General features: G+C 45.7%; 1 protein-coding gene across 2 annotated transcripts in view; it reads right to left on the bottom strand.

Moving 5' to 3' along the window:
* Positions 1–19,292, bottom strand: part of GOLM1 (golgi membrane protein 1) — a 62,692-nt gene extending 43,400 nt beyond the window's left edge. The window contains exons 1-3 of one of the 2 annotated variants that reach the window (XM_022558967.3): positions 19,126–19,292; positions 8,668–8,817; positions 6,723–6,902 (exon numbers count right to left, since the gene is read on the bottom strand). In XM_022558967.3, the coding sequence (XP_022414675.1) occupies positions 6,723–6,902; positions 8,668–8,796 (309 nt within the window). In that variant the 5' untranslated portion in view covers positions 8,797–8,817; positions 19,126–19,292. The remainder of the gene's footprint in view (positions 1–6,722; positions 6,903–8,667; positions 8,818–19,125) is intronic. The other variant, XM_022558966.3, reaches the window with a different exon arrangement.
* Positions 19,293–19,990: the final 698 nt, after the last annotated feature.

The following is a 19,990-nucleotide window of genomic DNA, read 5'->3' as shown; positions in this document are numbered from 1 at the left end:
CCAGAATCTACTACAAGAGCCAAGGAAGGGTCCTCCCCTAGAGGCTTTGAGGCAGCATGGCCCTGCTGACACCCTGATTTTGGACTTGCTGCCTCCAGAACCATGAGACAACAAGCTTCCGTTTTAAGCCATCCACTTTGTGGCATTTGTCCTGGCAGCCCTGGGAAACTCCTGAATTGCTTGCTCCCTCTCCGTTTGTTGGTATCGTCGCCCTGGGAACCCAGCCTCCATGCTTCGAGGAAGCCGCCAGCCACATGGAAAAGCCACGTGTAGGGTCCCTGACTGCCAGACACACGAGTGAGGAACCCTCAGACAACTCCACCCCGAGCCTTCAAAGCACCCCAGGGACTTCCCTGGTGGCGCAGTGGATAAGACTACGGGCTCCCAATGCAGGGGGCCCGGGTTCAATCCCTGGTCACGGAACTAGATCCCACATGCATGTCGCAACTAAGAGATTGCATGCCACAACTAAGGACCCGCCTTCCACAACTAAGACCCGATGCAACCAAATAAATAAATATTAAAAAAAAAAAAAAAAAGGCACCCCAGAATGTGGAGCGTGGAGTAGAGACAAGTTGTTCCCTCTGGGCCCTCCCAAAGTGCAGATTATGAGCAAAATAAACGTCTGTCATGGTTTTAAACCACTGTGTTTGGGGGCAGTTTGTTATCCAATAATAAATAACAGGACAACACATGTATAATCCTGTTCACCTGACTCAAACGCAGATCTTCACATTCAAAACGTGGTCCCCATGCCAATTAGATGCCAAGGCAGTCTACAAACGCTCCCTTCAGCAAACATTTATGAAGAATCCTCTTATCTGGAATTATACCCTTGCCTTCCTACCTAATGGGGGGTCACCTCAATACGCCTAAGATAACAATGCAGAATAAGCCAAGAGTTTCTGGGTCTTTTTAAATGACGTGTGGAAACTAGGTGTGTTCAAACACGTTTATCACTTAAAGAACCCACTTTATCTACAATCTTCATGGCACACTACATTTAAAAAGCTTGAATGCAACCATAATTTATAAAAGCTTGAGTGTAATGTGTATTTTTTAAAAGGGGGTGGAAGGTTCCCAGTGGTTAATCTCTGAATGATGGAATTACAGGTGATTTTGATTTTCTTTTTATATTTTCAAAATTGTCTACAACAACATTTTGATAATTAAGAAAAAGACAACTTTTTGACATTTACTTAAGCCTGACTCATACAATCATTTTTTGTTTTAAAACAAAGCTGAATATCCCTACTTATATATAACTCAGGAAATGAGCTTCCACCCAGTTAACCTGCATAATAGCATTTATGCAAACAGTCTCAACCACACCTATTTATGCAACAGACAGGAATGCAGAAAAGAAAGAACATGAAAATGACAGTTCCATCTCCAAGAACCATCTGAAGTCTCATTTGAAGTGTTTCCCATCAAGCGATCAGTCTGTGAGATCTGGTTCAAATTATCCAGACAGAGAACCTGACTGGTCAGCCACTGCCCTAGCAATGGGTGCACTTCACTGTACCAGGCTTCTCCCTGCACCCAATGGGCTGTGGCTGGTGAAAAAGGAACAGGCCAGGAAGGTGCCGAAAGAAAAAGACAACAACAGCAGGACCACATTTGGTGAGCAAGGCGGAAAGAGCTAATAAAAATGTAATAATATATATGTACAACTTCTGCTCCAGCAATTCAACTTTTTTTTTTTTTTTTTTTTTTGGCGGTACGCGGGCCTCTCACTGTTGTGGCCTCTCCCGTTGCAGAGCACAGGCTCCGGATGCGCAGGCTCAGCGGCCATGGCTCACGGGCCCAGCCGCTCCGCGGCATGTGGGATCTTCCCGGACCAGGGCACGAACCCGTGTGCCCTGCATCGGCAGGCGGACTCTCAACCACTGCGCCACCAGGGAAGCCCGACTTCATTCTTTTTTACGGCCAAATAGTATTCCACTGTATGTATACGTCACATCTTCATTATCCATTCATCTACTGATGGGCACTTAGGTTGCTTCCATATCTTGACTATTGTGGATAATGCTGCAATGAACACAGGGGTGCATATATCTTTTCAAATCAGTGTTTTTGTTTTCTTAGGATAAACACCCAGCAGTGGAACTGCTGGATCATATGGTAGTTCTATTTTTAATTTTTTTGAGGAACCTCCATACTGTTCTCCATAGTGGCTGCACCAATTTACATTCCCACCAACAGTGCAAGAGGGTTCCCTTTTCTCCGCCTCCTTGCCAACACGTGTTATTTGTTGTCTTATTGATAATAGCCATTTTGACAGGTGTGAGGTGATATTTCACTGTGATTTTGATTTCCATTTCCCTGATGATTAGTGATGTTGAGCACCTTTTCATGTGCCTGTTGGCCATCTGTATGTCTTCCTTGAAAAAAAAAGTCTATTCAGGTCCTCTGCCCATTTTTTACTCGGGTTCTTTGTTTTTCTGATGTTGAGTTGTATGAGCTCTCTGCTTATTTTAGATACTAACACCTATCAGATACATAGTTTGCAAATATCTTTTCCCATTCATCTGGCAGCCTTTGGTCTTGTTGATAATTTCCTTTGCTGTGCAAAAGCTTTTTTAGTTTGAGACAGCCCCATTTGTTTAGTTTTACTTTTGGTCTGTCTCTACTGTCCAAACCTGTGCTGTCCGATATGTGGCTATCTAATTTTAAATTAGTTAAAATTAAATAAAATTCAGTTCCTTAGTCCCACTAGCCACATTTTAGGTATTCAACAGCTACATGGGGCCAGCTGCTACCGTACCACAGAGCAAAAAAAGGGAACATTTCCACCGTCACAGGGAATTGTTAGACAGTGTTGACCCGAACGAGGCATAAATTTCATTACCACACTGTCCCTGATAGGTTCGGCTTTCAAGCTTCTACCCAGCCCCCAACTTGGGGACTTTTATGCCCATGCAGAGTAGCAATGCCAGCCTGAGGTAGGGATGCTGGTCAAGGTTGGAACGCCCTAGGTCACATGAGATTTGCACCCATACGTGCCAGCAAGCCAGCTCCTCCCACAGCTGAGAATCACTATTAGTCCACCAGTAGGGTCTTTAAAATTCTGAAAAAGAGCCTCATTCCAATTCAAAGCACGAGTGCTAACTTCCTAAGATTAAAAAAAATAGATAACACAGAGTCATGTACTGGGGGTGACAGACCAGCCCAACTTCTCTGGGGACTTCCCAGCCAGATTGAAACAATCAGGTTATTTTTTGCCTCAGAATTTGGAATTGGGGACAAAGGAGAGCTAGCGGGAATAACAGTAGTCTTTCGAAGCAAGGAGACAGAAAAGTGATCCCATCGCCCAGCTTTAACAACTATCAACTCAGGCCAACCTGGTTTCTTCTGTGGCCACACCCAGGCCCCCTGCATGATTTAGGTGATGGAGAGCTCTGGAGAGGCCCCCTGCGGCCCAGAGAATCGGCCTCTACACAGAGCAGAAGGAGGCCAGGGGCAGAGATGGAGGCCCCGCTGGTGGCCACCCAGGGTCTAGGTCACATCCTAGGTGACAGTCACTAACTCCCTTTGGACCTCAGATCCCTCCCTGTACGATGAGCACCAACTTCATGAGGCTACTGAGAGGAAGACAGGAGACAATTCCTGTGTAATGCTGAACGTAACCCTGGCTCGGCAAAGATTTGCAAAACACGCGCTCTGGTCACTGGTGTGACAGCTGTTGTTGGTGCTCTTTGCACGGCTCAACTGCGCTGTTCGCGCTTGGCTCCAACAGACACCCCAGCACCTCCTTCATCTCTTCTGAAAGCCAGGACAATCTGTTTTCATGGTTTTAATTTAGAAGAAAAAAGAAGAGTCCATACCAAAAAATAATAATAATAATAATATTATCACTCCAGATGCTGTGGTTTACTACTACCTCTACCCCTATGCTATCACCATTACTACCACGACGACTAGCTGTAATAATACTAGCTACCGCGTTTCGGGCTTCTGCTTCATGTCAGGCACTGTGATAAACCCTTCATAAATATTACACTGAATCATTGCAGCCACCCTGCAAAAGGGATTCTGTTGTTATTTCCACTTGGCGGCTGAGAAAACAGGTCCAGGGAACTTAACTGACTTGCCTGAAATCATACAGTTAAGGAAAACAAGGATTCGAACCCAGGGCTTCCTGGCCAGAAGCCCCATGCCATTCACCCTCACCCCAAACTACGGCAAAAATCCTCCTGGAGCTAAGAAACGAGCCCCCATCCCCACCCCCAAAATGAAAAGAACTTTGTATCACATCTCCTATAAAAGCTTAAAACTCCAAATGAAAGGACTCTCACCCTTTCCCAGCGGCTATTTGACTGTCTCTCAAATGTGTACTTTACCTTCTATACTGGGGCTCCTCGACTTTCAATATCCACTGTTAGATGTTTACTGTGACTACAATAGCCTCCCTCCCCTTGGATGCTCAAACAGTTCTTGAACTTGGGGGTGGGGCGGGAGTGCTAAGATCCCGCATTATGTCCCCTTTTTAAAAAAGAAGCCGTAAAACTGAAGTGTTCAGAAGCGAGGTGTAACAGTCACCTGGTTTCTGGCTGGGAGATGTTCCCTCTCATTTCCTCCTATAGAGGCAGATGCTTTTAGGAAACAGTCAGTCAACCACATTTCAAAGAATTCCAAGTCTGAAGGCTTATCCCCACCAAAGCTTACACTCAATAAACCAGCATTTCTGTATCTAGGGCTTGCCTGTGGTGATGAAGCTTCATTGACTGTGTTACTATGAATTCGCTAGAACAAATGGCTCTGGGCAGCACAGTCTCTGAGGACTCCGCCCATACGATACGGGAAGCCCGGCTGCCTGCAACCTGTTTTACAGGACTCTGGAGCCCCTCGGCGTACCAAGGCCAAGGCAGAAGGTCCCATGAGCAGAAATTACCCTGCAGTCGCTCTTGCTTCTCCCCACCCCAAACAGGCACCCACACTTTGTGCAATGCACAAAAATATCCAGAAGCATGGAGGAGTATGAAAAGACAGATTAGTCATTCCCAGAATTTTGGATTTCACGAGCCAGTAAAATTTCAGAGGCATTTGGGAGACTGATGAGGTTAAGAAAACAAGGACAGTTAAAAGCAATAACCAAACACCACATGCAGACACGAACAGCCCTTCTATCTTCTATCACTACCATTTCAAAAAAAAAAAAAAGTTAAAAACAAAATGTAGAAGGCCAGAGAATCAGAGTATCAACAAAAGACAATTCTTCCTACAGAAAAAAAGAGTCAAATTTTCAGGTAATGACACACATACACACAGGGGTGGAGAGGCAGGCAGACAGGTACACAAAACATCCTCCTTTTTCCTCCCTCCCTGCAGATGGGAAAACCTTGCTCTGGCTGGTCCCAGACCTTAGCACATACGGTCCTTCCCACCTTGCCCTGTCCAGCCCAGGCCCAATGGGGCAAGGCTGCTGGTCTCTGCTGGGTCCCCTTTCCCTACCCAACACTCCCCAGGTCCCATCACAGGCCTCCTTCCTAACTGGGCAGAGGGCCAGAGTGCCAGAGACCTTCTCGGTACGTCCTGCAAATCCCAGATGGAGTTTCCGCCCACTCTATCCCTTGAGAATAAACTCTGCAGCCTCCCAAAGCGTGCTTCAGGAGGTTAAGCATGTGTACACACTGTGAGAAATGGCAAGGTCCCATTCTATTCAGTTAAAGGGGATTTCAGGAGCACAAATCGTGTCACCCACACATGAGAAAAAGGGAGACCTTTCCTATAGGGAAGCACTTTATTATAAAGTTACAGGGAGCACTTTCCTATAACAGCATTAAAACTGGAACAATTCCCAAGGAAGAAATACACATTTGTGACTATGAGAAAGTACTCCGCAAATTAAAAAAAAAAAGCACTTCTCACCTTTTAAACCAGTTACATAGGAAAAGTCTGAGGCCCTATCTAGAAATGATTCATTATCTGGTAACTAGTAGCACTTTACACAGATCTGGCTCTTACTAATCCGTGTGCCTCTCTCTGTGAAATGCTTGATTTATTGGAAGGAGGTCATATCCTGAGATCCATTATCTTGAATGTGGACTTGGTTTTAGTAGGAAATAGTCAAATCTTGCGAGGAAATAAATAGTCATGAGTTTGATGCACTTTAGAAAGGAAGATATTAGTGACTCACACCATTATACAATTTAACAAACAGGAAAGTGGGGTCACACAGTCCCAAGAAAACCAGAAAAAGCAAGACACATAAAGCTTAGATACGCTCACTAATGGGAAGCCCCTTTTTTAATCTGTGCAGGATCTGGTATTTTTTAAATTTAAAAACCAGCACTCTTGGGTCCCCTACTTTCTTTGTTAGTATATATTAGGAGGTCTACATCTCCTCTCACTGTGAGATACTCAAGGGCACAAATGCTATGCCTCTGTGAGATACAAGCATCCGGCACAGGCCTGGCACAGAGCAGGTACTTAATGCATACTTGTAGAAAGTAAGGAAAAAAGGTAACAGGAGGATGAACGTGCTGCTAAGACAGTTCTTTTGCATTTCTCCCATTTATCAGCACTGCAAAAGTTTTTCCAACAAACCCACCCAGGGCCTAATGGCGATATGAGGAGACATCCAAAGCTGGATCAAGAGGCTCATTCCACGTAACTACATCACATACACACACAGCGGCTTATCCTCCCACTGAGGAGAATTCGACAGGGTATAAATGGTACTTAGAACAGAATTAAGAGGAAAACCAAGCAGGTCTTGCCTTTTCATCCTGGTATAACTTGTTGACGCTCTCCATCTGAAAGTTGTGGCTGGACTGAATTTTGTCCAGCTGTTCCCGCTGCTTTTCCAGCTCCCCCTGGAACTCGTTCTTTTTCATCTCCACGGCCCCTCGCTCTGCTGCCGCCCTGCGGACCCTGCCTTCCAGCTCCACGATGCGCGTCTGCAAGGACATTGTATTTGTTATGATGATCTGCAATCATGATCACTGAAGTTACTACTATGACTCCCTGAAGGCTCAGATGATGGTTACCATTTTTTAGCAGTAAAGTATTTTTATTTTTTAGCCGTGCCTCGAAGCATGTGGGATCTTAGTTCCCCAACCAGGGATCGAACCCACACCCCATGCATTGGAAGCGAGAAGTCTTAACCACTGGACTGCCAGGGAAATCCCAGCAGTATTTTTAAATTAAGTATGTACTTTTTAGACATAACACTATTGAACACTTAACAGACTACCATATAGTGTAAATATAACTCGCTATGCACTGGGAAAACAAAAACTCACATGACTTGTTTTATTGTGCTATTGGCTTTATCGTGGCAGTCTGGAACTGAATTCGGGATATTGCCAAGGTCTTCCTGTACGTAAAATGGCTTATGCTTTACCTGGCGTGAGCTGGTGCTGAAATATTTAGTTCCTTTTCCTCGCTAACAGAGCATTTAAGCACTCTTTATAAGACACAATCTCTGAAAACAGATTCAGTTCTCTGCACACCAAGACCCCAACTGCCCAGAGAACAGGGGTCCAGCGGAAGCTCAGACAAAAGCACTGCAACCGTGGGGAGGTAAGCATGAGAGGAGGACAAAACACCCCTATGGGATGGATTTCCACAGCTAAGAACTCAAGCTCTGCCATCAGAAAGACTGGGTTGGCATCCCAGCTCCCCTCGTCCTTAACCTCTCCGAGCCTTAGTTTGCCCACCTGTGAAATGGGGAACATAAAATCCCAACCCGAGAGAGTCTGTGTACAAAAGAAGGCAATGTATGCAATATATCCTCAAAGAAAAATTATTCTGACGCTTGCTAAAATGATAAGGAAAACCTTACTCAGGGCTACTGCAACAGGGGTCATGACTATTGCAGTCGGGAGAGAAACTGTTCTCGACTCTGAGCACAGCAAGGACAGCAGAGGATTTATAGCCAACGAGCAGAGTGAGGGGGTCAGTGGGTGGAAAAGCACTAAGAGGGTGGGGAGATTCTTGCTAAACTGGCCTAACAGGAGTCTTGCTAAAGGCAGGCCCAGGGCTAGACATCAAAGATAAGGGATGAGGACCTTGCTCAGGTATCAGGGGTGGAGGGATGAGTTAAAGGGATTCTTTGCTAAGCCTGCGCTGGGCAGGCCAAAAACAGGATGGGGGACCAAGATAGAGGCCTAGTCACGAAGGGGGCTCCTCAGAGGCTGACTAAACTGCGGTCAACGAGAGTCTCTGTCACTGCTCAGCACTGCGTGACCCACGACGGGCAGCAATGAATGGGAAAGATAAAGTTATTATTATCAGTAAATGATGCTGATAAAGATTGGTACCTCTAAAAACATATTTCTCAGGCCCGTTCTCCACGTGCATTACCAACACCACTCTTAGATTCTGACTGTGGACTGGAGGACCAGAACGGGCTGTGGGCAGGGTACTTAACGTAAGTTGTCTTCCCAGAACCAGCCCAAAAGGCTTGACTGAAAATTGTTAACTCACAGGAAAAGCAGAGGCATGTCCCGGCAGCAATCCTAAGAAGTCACAAGGGGGCCCTCTCCCACCCAAGAGCAGAGCTGGCGTGCCGTCAGGCCGGGGGCTGGGTGGGGGGACATGCAGAGCCCCGCAGCGAGCATTACAGCATGCAACACCTTAGGTGGTGATAAACAGCAAACCCCTTGGACCCCACCGCCCAGCAGCTTTAAATACTCTGTGACATCCACACAAACAGAACACCTGGAGATCCACGCTCCGGGAGCTCGCAATCCAGTAGTTGAAGCCCAGGACAATGATACAGGCCACCAGGGCAGCCAGCACGAGGGGCGGCGACTTCATGCTCCGACGCCCGTTTCCCAATCCCATCATCTCACAGACCAGGCTGAGAATCTGCCAAATAAAAGCAAACACACAGGCCTCAGTACCAGTATTACCATGCCCCAGGCACGCCACATGCGTCACCACAACCAACACGAAGGTGTCCTGCCCCAAAACACGGGCTGGCGGCCTCTTCTCCTTGAAATGCAAAGCTGTCGGTGGAGAAGACCGTGTAAGTAGCCCACCCAGAGCCAGTGGTGTGTGCCCTGGGCAGTGCGGCCAGACCCCTGGCACAGGCTTGTGGGAGCAAGCACCGTCCTAGAAACCCATCACACACGGGCTCAACACCTCGGGCAGGTAACAATTTCTCTTACACTTCCGTTTTCTTGTCTATAATTATAGTTCCTACCTCCCAGTACAATCTGAGAAATCATCATCTCTTTAAACAGCAATAGCAAATAATAGTGCTTCTACATCACACTAGAAAGACTCCATTTCTCATTATTCCCCAAAGCCTTTTTGATCTGATTCCTAACCAGGGAGGGTTTTTTACCCTGTGACAGAATTGCCAAAGATACCCAGTTAAAGTGTTTCCTGAGCAAAGCCGGAAAGCCTTCTAGAGGTGTGTGAAGCCAGGACCGGAGGTGCCCTGCCTGCAGCAGGAACAGGCATTTATGCTCTGCTTCCTTTGAACACTGTTCTCTCTCCCTTTGAAGCCGTATCTGTGCAGCACAGCCGAGTTAGGAGAAGACTTCAAGGGCTGCAGGGAGCATGGAGCTTCTTAAAAGGAATACAAATACAGCTGAGAAGAAAGGAGCTATGTTTCACTCACGGGCTTCAACCCCAAGCCAGGTCTGGCTGGATCCTGGCCCTGGTCAGCAAGGACAAGGGAAACTGACTTTTCCAAACGGCTTTCACTGAGCCAGATCAAAGGTCCTTATCAGAGGGAGGGCAGCACACACAGCACACCCTGTAGACTGCAGGGTGATGGAAGTGGGTGGGAGTCAGACTGTGTCAGAACAGATATGCTTTTATGCCAGGTGTGGCCAGCAATGGAGGAAGAGGAAAAGGAGGTGAGGGAGGAGGGGGAAGGGAGACTACCAGGGACTCAGCTTTGAGGTGAAGTTCCTGCAGGTGAGAACACAGAAGAGCTGACAAAGCTGGCTCTCCCCCATGGTACCTGTAGCTAAGTGTGTCCCTGGGAGACATCCTCCCTCTCTCTGAATGAGCAATCTAGTTGAATCACCTAAAACAAAGCACCCCCAGAATTCCCATGAATTGAGGGCTGAGTCCAGCCTCCACTGGCTGATGGCTTCTTCACCAGCTTCTGGTCTCTCGGGACAAAAGAGGGAAAAAAGTTTTAAATTCAACTGACAGTTGATATCAGCAAACATTGTACATACTAACAGAGACTAATGCTCAGAAATACTAAAGTTCTAGGAAATTTTATAGATCTGCTAAAAATGTCTCTACTGCCTCATCCTGTTTGATTTTGATCACAAATTTTTTTTTTTTTTTTACTCATTAACTTTTTAAAATATAAGAAGACAAATACAATTGGGGAGAAAAATCACACGAAGTGTAAAATTAAAAGTCCTCCTCTTCCCACTCCACTGGCTGTATCCTTCTATTCCAGCTGCTCTTAACCCTCAGAGAGCATCAGAATCGCCTGGGACGCTTCTTAAATTACAAACAACTGGGCCCACTCCTCCTTTCTCTGTAAAATTTTTTGCCTATAATTTTTGGTTGTTGGTGGTGTTTTTAAAATAACCTAATCTTATCACTCTTTTCTTTTATTGCTTCTAGATTTTGCTTATGATTAGAAAGACATTTCCTACTCTAAGTTTATATATACATTTACCCATATCTCCTCTCAACATATCTATGTTTTCATATTTATATGTAAATGTTTCATCCACTTGGAATTCCTTTTTGACGTAAGGAGTAAGGAAATACAAAGAAAACAACTCTTTTTTATTTTTTGTAATGGCTGGCCAGTTCCTTGGGCATCCTTTATGGAATAAACTATTTTTACTTAGTTCTTTGAAAGGCCATCTTTGTCATATGCTTAATTCCCTAAAAATAAACTTTTAGATGGGACACTCGACCTTTTGTTATTCCTGCAGAAGTAAGTCAGGGTGGGTATACTTTAGCTCTGAAAACAATATAACTCAACTCTCACTCCAAGGACGTGTACAAATGATCATTTAATATTCTCCTTCCTTTAGCCAGTCAGTAAAAAAATTTAATGAGCAACTACTAGGGGACAGGTGCTGTGCTAGCACCAGGAAGCTCAGGGCAGTGTTAAGAGAACAAACTCTGGAACCTGATGGCCAGAGTCGGATCCTGGTTCCACCTTTTCGGAGTCACAGGACCCATCTGTGCCTCACCGTCTTCCGCAGAGGGTTCAAGTGAGTAACAGATGAGTAAAGATATGAGAAGTGCTTAGAACCACAACTGGTACATAGTGTCAATTGCTCGATAAATGCTGACTATCATTATTAGAGATGGAAAGATGAATAACAAATCATTTCCAGATCTGGTCTTTTTCTTGTTTTATAAGAAAATGGTGATGAATGCTTTCCTTCCTCAATCGTTCTACTTTATAGGAACCAGCCACCTGCATTCTTCCCTTGACTCTGCTGTAAACTGAAGCAGCAGTAACTGTCATCTCCTGGGACTGACTCCGGATACCGCTGCAGCAGTAGACATCCCAGACCAGGACCACATTATGCAAAAGAGAGATGCCAGGAAGTTGAGTACAGTCTCAGAAGCCCGTCACTGTGACCCAGCACTTGGCCAGCCGGACGGTGTGCAGCCACCCAGAGGGATGGTTAGGAGAGTCCTGGACTTCCCAAAGGACACAGGGCTGCCCAGGTAAGATGACCACAGCTGTGCCAAGAGGAAGGGAGGGCCTGCAACATGCCTCACCACGGACTTCCAGGACTGCAGGAACCCTGCTGCTGAAGACAAAGGGACAAACACAGGTGGTAAATGCCAAAGCCTGAGGAAGACTGAGGGCGGGAACTCAGAGCCAGAGTTTACAGCTGTCACACATTTCAAACGCCTTCCTCTCCTCCACCTTAGAATTTATGTAGACTGCAGGGTGATGGAAGTGGGTGGGAGACAGACTGTGTCAGACAGATTAATAGTTATAATTTAGGCTTCAGAATGTGTTTTGTCTCATATTTGATTACAGTCACCTGACATACTGAAAAAGATTAACCTAAATCAGCCGAACTCTGAAATTCCAGGTTTCCCTGGAATGAAAGAAAGTGGTGTGTGTCTGCACTAAAAGTTTCTTGGTAAGTTGAAAGAGTCATAAAAAAAAAAAAAACCCTGCAGATTCTTTCTACTGGCTTAATTTTAAAAATTCAATCTACTGGTTAAAATTACTGTTTGCTTGTAAGACAAAAATTTTTATAAGCAAACAGAGACCTCTAATTACTTTTTTCAGAAAAAGAAAAAGCATAAGAAAATGGGCAACTGGCCAAATGCATGAGCCCCTTGAACCTCCTAGTTAAATAATTTTTTCATTTCCTCATTTTCACACAGAGGTTTTAAATCATATAGGCAAATAGATAGGAGCAATCAAATCGGATTGGCTTGTTTGACCAATGTCATCACTGCAGAAACAACACACCTTCTCCAAACAGCAGGGGAGCCGCACCTTTATTCCTTTTCAGAAGAACTGGCTTCACCCGGATGGTGGAGGGCCGGAGGTGCCCTGCACGGAGTTCAGAAGTCACCATAGTGAAGCAAACAGACTGGAGGACGCCCCACTCAGCATTTTTTTGGAGGGTTTAGAGATATTCTACTCCATCCCAAGAATGTCTCCAAGGCAGGGGTTAGCATACCAAGGCCCACAGGCCATGGTGGCCCATTTTGTAAATAAGGGTTTGCTGAACACAGCCATGCCCAGCCCTTGAAGTACTGCCCACAGCTGATTTCTAGCTACAAGGCAGAGCTGAAAAGTTGAGATGGGTTATTATGAAGGCTGAAACAGTTAAAGTATTTACTATCTTTCCCTTCTGGAAACTTTGCCAACTCCTGCTCTAAACCATTAGGGTTAAATGACAAGTCCATTGTATTCTCCTTAAATCGCTTTAAAAACTTATTAGGGGCTTCCCTGGTGGTGCAGTGGTTGAGAATCTGCCTGCTAATGCAGGGGACACGGGTTCGAGCCCTGGTCTGGGAGGATCCCACATGCCGCGGAACAACTAGGCCCGTGAGCCACAACTACTGAGCCCGTGCGTCTGGAGCCTGTGCTCCGCAATGAGAGGCCGCGATAGTGAGAGGCCCCCGCTTGCCACAACTAGACAAGGCCCTCACGCAGAAACGAAGACCCAACACAGCAAAAATAAATAAATAAATTACTAAACTCCTACCCCCGACATCTTAAAAAAAAAAAAAAAACTTACTAGGAAGTGCACAGATTCTCCTCCTCTCGCTTTCCCAACCTCCAATTTTTCCCCAATTCTAGAAGCTAACAGTTTAGAAAGAAAAACCTTTAATAGCATGGTAAATGTAGTTAATAATACTGTACTGTATATCTGAAAGTTGCTGAGAGTAGATCTTAAAAGTTCTCATCACAAGAAAAAAAAACTCGTAACTATGTGGTTACAGATGTTAACTAGGCTCATCATGGTGAGCATTTCACAATATATACAAATATTGAATCATTTTGTTGTATGCCTGAAACTAATGCTATATCAATTATACTCAATAAAATGTTTTAAAAAGAAAAACTAAAAATTAATGTGCATGTTTAGCGCTATGCAGTGAAAATACCAAAAACTGAAGTGAATGAGTGAAAATGAATGAGGAGAACCAAATTCCACTGTGATTCTTCCAGCACTTGATTTTCTGAAGAAGGGCCACCTTCCCTACAGACACCAAGACTACACGTTGGCAGGCGTTCCCAAATTCCTCCTAGTCTACTTCAGGAGTTGGCAAACTTCAGCCTAATGGCCGAATCCTGCCAGCCACCTGTTTCTGTACGCTGCCTGAAAGCTCAGATTTTAAGTTTTTTAAGTGAAAAAAATCAGAATAATAATATTTCATGACATGAAAAGTACTGAAATATATGAAATTAAAACTTCAGTGTCCCTAAATGAAGTTTTATTGGGATACAACGATGCCCATTCATTTACGTATTGTCTATTGCTGTCAGGCTACAAGAAGTGAGTAGCTGTGACACAGCCCACAGGGCCTGCAGAACCTAAAATACCATCTGGCCCTTTACAGAAAAGGTTTGCTGTACCTTTAGACACCTGCTGTAGTTCACTGGTTCTCAAAGTGTGTTCTCTGGACCAGCAGCATCAGCATCATGTTGGAATGTTAGAAATTTAAATGTTCTGGCCCACCCCAGACCTACCAAGTCAGCGACTTGGGGTCTGTGTTTAAAAGCCCTCCACGTGATGCTGATGCAGGTCTAGGTTGAGAACCACTGTCCTCTCCAGAGCTCACTGGACAAGTCTGACAAGTGAATCTTGTTCTGGCTGCACTCATTTATTTTCAAAAAGCAGAAAGACATGTTGGAGGGGGTGTGTTGTTTATCTTTGGAGAAATACTTGTATTTCCCTACTGTTCAAAGGTTGAGTTTGAGTTTTTTCCTCCCAGCTCTTTCATGGCCTTTGGCCTTCCGTTTTACTCTACTATTTTCTCACACCTCCCATCTGCAGTTGCAAACATTGTCCCTAAACCTATCTACTACTGTGTGCCCTAGAGAAATAAGGTTTCTTTTTACCTCCCTAAGAGGTAAAGAGTAACCCCAAATGGACTCCATTTAAAGAAACTTCGTCGAGGGTCTTTTCTCCCTTTGGCCATCTCAAAGTCACTGTTCACCTGTGGATAAAGGTACCTCTTCTTTAATCAGAATGAAGTGATAACTAATTCCAGAGCAACACGGCTTCTATAGGACCTCCCTCACTGATACAGAAAACACAGAGGAAAGATAAGGAATCATCTATCTGCTACACAGATATAAATGACAGAGAGCATTTTGATGGGCTAGACCCTCCAGTTCTGACAGCACTGATATCAGAGAAATAGTTTAAAAAAATTTTTCTAAATCAATCATTAGTATATTAAAATTCTGTCCAAGAATTCACCAAGGCAATACTTTAAAAACTGGTAATAGCGAATGAGCCATCTTGAAGTTCCAGCCCAACTGGGCCTCAAAAGACTGCAGCCCAGTCAACCCACAGAATCAGGAGCAATAATAAAATGATGGTTTTAAGCTTGGAGATGATTTGTTACAGAGCAACGGATGATCAAAATACAAACTGTTACATGAAAAAAGTTACAAAATAGTAGTTATCATATCCTACTTTTGTTGAAAACATTTTAAAAATACACTCAATAAATCAATATATTTTTCTACCATAGAAAATGTATAGCAAATGTTTATAAGGAAGGATATATACAAGTTGTAGTAAGGGAGCAGAATGTATACAGGAATGAAGCTTTCATTTTTTTTCCTCAATGAGCGTATCTTTAATACAAAAGCCAAACAGTAACAATAAAAAATTGAGATGTTAGGAAGATGTATAATGGTAACATTAGCAAGTTTTGAAGCTGTATTTGTAGCATTCCCAGATTAAATCACAGTATTTTACAGCTTCTTCTAAGACAAACAATGACAACATATATATGTATTACGAAGTAGAGAAATACACTGAACTCACTCAAATACATTCCAAGGCTCCCTTCTGTGCTGGACCCCACCACCAGGGACACTAAGAAGACCCAGGTCCCTGTCTTGAGCCTGGGCAGGTAACTGAGAGGAGATGCAGGGCAGCGTGAGGACCCGTTTCTGACTTGCTGACGGGGCAGTTCCTCTTCTCCTCCCAACCTCCTGGGCTCGTCTGTAAAGGGATAACCTTGGAGTCTGTCTTCTAAGGCTGGTGTGAAAATTAAATGAGGGCATTTACTTGCCACCAAGTAAATACTTAACTGAAAGGAACTGCTGTGGTATTGAGAGTGTGGCTAAAGTGAGAGAACCAACTGTCTACCAGCAGGGTGCATGCATCCCAGAAGGTATAAAAGATGCTCCACCTGGCTGGGGAAAAAATCCTAGAAGTTACATTTATTTTTATCCAAAAAGTAGAATAGCAACTATGTTTTAGTAAGATAAATATTACATATAACAAGTTAAATATATTATATATATACTAATTATTTTACACTATGTTACACCGTACTAATTATACTACCACGAAATACTAATAGTGCTAATAAAAGTAGGAACTGACTGACTGCAACCTCACAAAGACCCTCTGTCGAGGGTCACCTGTCACCAGCCCTCTGAGGTGCCTGAAGCACTCCTTTGACTTTGGCAAGCGCACAATGAGGTAGATGGACAAATTATAACTAAACCAAACCCCACAGAGGATATGAATAGCTTTAAGATTCCTACCGAAAGCACAAATTAAAGCTACACTAATAAACGCAAGCAGAGGTGAACAGAAGCCCAAGGCTGGGAACACACTTCCCGCCCTGAGTCAGCTTCACCTGAGCCACATCACAAAGTAAAAACGATGATGATGTACTCAGATCTGACAAGAACCAGGCCAAAAATACTCAAAATTCAAGGAGTATATGAAAAAGGGTTTTACCTCCACTGTGATTAACAGTGAATCCATCCCTAAGTGTACACTGAATCTTGAGATACAAGAAAACGATGACAGCAGCACATGTATATAATTTATAATTAAGTAACAAACACACATAAGAGGAGTGCTAAAAATTGGTCTTAATTGAGATATAATTGACATATTACACTGTATTCGTTTTAGGTGTTAAAATTTTTTTACTAACAGGAATGAGCAAAAAAGCTTGGAAACCACAGCAAACTACAATATATATCACTATAATCATATTATATAGTATTTTTACATATATATTCTTCCTGTCAGGCACTAATTAATCTTCAAAACCTTAGTTAGAGGAAGTTCTATTAATGCAGGCTTGCAGGAAAATAAGATCAAAATGTTGTAAAAATCTGAGAAGGTATGCATTTTTTTTCCTGAAAATGGGGGAAATTTCTTTGTGAAGCAAAGTCGGCTCTCTGGGAATTTTGGAAATAATCCTTAAACTTCAAGCCAAGTCTCTCTTTCAATGTAATTTCATCAGTAACTTGAAAAAGTCTAGAAAAGAAAATAACCACAATCTAGGACCATCTTGGGGGAGCAAGTGAAATCACATTCTCACTTTGTTAAGGTGAACGGCCAAGAGCATATCAAGACCGTTCCTTTTACTCCTGTGAATTTTTAGAAAATAATTTTAACCGTTTTTTTTAAACAAAAAAAAGTGTTTTTTTTCTTATCCCAATTACAGATGTTATTTCCCAGGTCATTAAAAAAGAAATTAACCTTTTCCTAAGGCACCTTATTTTTTTCTAAAGAAAAATAAAAACAACAGTAATACAACTGAATTAAAGCCCCAGGCACAGGGCCTCATCCCTGTTCCTGCCTCCCCCTCTCCCCGCCACCCCAAGTCTGTTTAGAAGCAGGGCTGGTCTTCAGGAACCACACTACCTTCAAGCTCCCTTTCACTAAACCGCCCGTGATGGGATCCTGTTCCCCACGCAGCACAGCTGGCTTGAAGCGACAGGCCACCTTCTAACTCTCCCCGGCAGAGGCAGTTTCCCCAGGCTCTGCCTGGCTATCCTTTGTGTTTCAGATGCAGAAAGCCAGCTTGCAACATTCACAGGATCTTCAGCACAGTAAGCAGTTCCCTCCCTGCTGGGAAGGTGGCCACATAAATGGACCGAAGGTAGCCCTGGGCCTAACATGGTCAACCATCCTCACTGCTGTTTCAGCCGCACCCCTCAAAAAAACTATATAAATGCAAAATCTTTTCATTCCCCCATCAATAACTGGACCTAGGGCCAGCAATTAGAAAGCAGACGGCATCCTTAGCTCCTAATGGCAACGTCCCCAAAATCTGACACACACACACACCCCCCCCAGCATTCCTTCCTCTCATCGTTGGTCTTTTATTTTTGAGAAAAACCAAAAAAAAAAAAAAAAAAAGTGGTATCTTCACAGGAGAACAAAATACGTCTTGAAGAGTTAACCTGTTTTCTTTAAACACCCTATGAACTCAATGTTTTCACCACTGACCCCTTAAAACTTGAATTCTGACCTAAGAACAGCAAGCCTTAGCAAGTTACTGGTTTCTATTTACAAATAAAGTAAAACTATTCTTCACGATAGCATGAGCTTGGCTTAATCTTCTCTAACAAAGTAGACGGAGCTAGGAATGCCCTAGGAGACCCACAAGGACCAACAAGAGATTCCACTTCTCATGTCTCACGTTGCAAAAAATTCAGAAATACTAAAACTGCCAAATTTGAGTCAATCTCATGGCCATGAGTCAAACAGAGTCACTCTAGAGCTGTTAAATATTTAAGCAGGCTACTGGACATCTTACTCTGCTCCTAGGAATGTCCCTCAGTATTTGCCTAATTTAGAGCAACTGGGCCTTGAAGACCACAAACCAGACAAAAGAAATCTCAAAACCGTGAAAGCCACACGAGTCTGGTTTTGCAAATTTGTAAACGGGATATCTTAAGCACCACCATTACTTGCCGAATACAATGATTCTTAAATTCCGCTAAAAAGAACACTCATCAAAATAGCCATTTTGCCTGTTTTGTTTTACAAAAAAACAATCATTAAGAATACTAAATAGGGTGTGACATATAAAGAGTATGGAAACCCAGGAGACTATTTCTACAGCAGAACAAAAGTTCTGTGGATCCTCCACGCCGCCAAAGATGGGAAATACTGGTACAGGAGGGAACCCGGAGCATCCCTGAGAAGGGCTTCAGAGGAGCTATGGCAGCTCGCAGACCGAGAACCCGGCGTCAAGCTCCCGGTCACCTGCCAGGACGCGACCGCTGCCAACTTGGGCACCGCGGCGGCCCGAGCGCGCGCGGGGCTGAGGGGGAAGAGATGAGCGGCGCGGCCAGCCCGCCCTCCCCGCGTGCCAATCACGCCCGCACGGCAGGCACTAGCGCGACTTTGGAGAACGCTCGCTTTTGACTTTGGATGCCGACGCGCGTGACACAGCTAAGAACAAAAAGAAAGGCCCCGCATCGCCCCAGACCGGCCTCCGCAGGGGAGCCCAGCCCGGGAGACGGAACCCGGCGGGTCAGGGCGGCCCCGGGAAGGAGGCTCCGGCGCGGGGAGGTGCGGGGCCGGCCCCGAGCCGACTCCGGTAAAAGGCTGAGGCCCGGGCACGAGCCGGGGGGTGTTTCCGGGACCCGGCGCGGGGTCTCTGGGCGCGGGCCCGGGGCCGAGGAGGGACAAGGAGAAGCAAGGCGGTCAGTGCGGCCGAAGGGCGCGCCGAGCACGCGCGCCGCCCACTCACCTCCTGCAGCGGCTCCGGTGGCCGCTCGGTGCTGCGAGGCCCGGCTCCCAGGCCGCCCGGGCCGCTCTCCCACCGCCGCCGGCCTCGCGCTCCCGCCCGCTCCGCGCCCCGCGCAGCCTCCAACGCCGCCGCGTCTCCGGCCTCCGCAGCTGCGAGTCCCCGCCCCCGGGCAGCGCCGGCGGCGCGGTGAGGAGGCGGCCTCGCGAGCGCGAGTAGGCGAGGCCGTGGCCGCGCCCGGACACGCGGCCCCACGGTGCGCGCGCCCTGGCCCGCGGCCGACCTGTGACTGGAGCCGGGAAGCCCCCGTCGCGCCCCCTCCCCTCCGCCAGCAGCCCCTCCCCTCCCCACTGCGGCTCCCGGCGCGCCTTCTGGTCGCGGCTCAGAGAGCCGAGCAGAGCGGTCCAGAGGCTTTCGGAGGAGGCGCGTAAGGTGGGAAGCGGCGGCGGAGAGAAGGGGTCCGGGGAGACGGGGCCCGAGGAGACACGGGCCCGGAGAGACACGCCCCCCCAGCACCCCCGCCTCCGCCCCGAGGGAATTTTCCGGAACCCAGAGCTGACCACACCCAGCGCCACACTCCTGGTCACACTCACGTCTCCTCAGTAGTCCTTTATCTTCCACCAGCCCTTCGCAGTTGGTCCTAATCTCCCCACAGCTGTTATCTCTCACCGCTAATTTGTCGGGTTGCGACCCTGGGACGGCGTGCAACAGAAAATGAAGATTCCTGGGCGTTGCGCAAGGGGGATCCTCTAGGACTTTCTAAGGATGGGGCTTGGGAATTTGAATTTTAAACAGCGCCCAGGTGGCCTTCGGGCACATGGAAGTTTGAGATGAGCCACACCTGCCTGAGAAGATGCCACAAAACTAG

This window comes from Delphinapterus leucas, chromosome 6 (genome assembly GCF_059928025.1).
Source record: "Delphinapterus leucas isolate spDelLeu-1000000601 "Yukka" chromosome 6, BTC_Dleu_Yukka2, whole genome shotgun sequence".
Lineage (NCBI taxonomy): Eukaryota > Metazoa > Chordata > Mammalia > Artiodactyla > Monodontidae > Delphinapterus > Delphinapterus leucas.
Note: the sequence above shows the minus strand (reverse complement) of the source record. Positions and strands in the feature narration are given on the sequence as shown.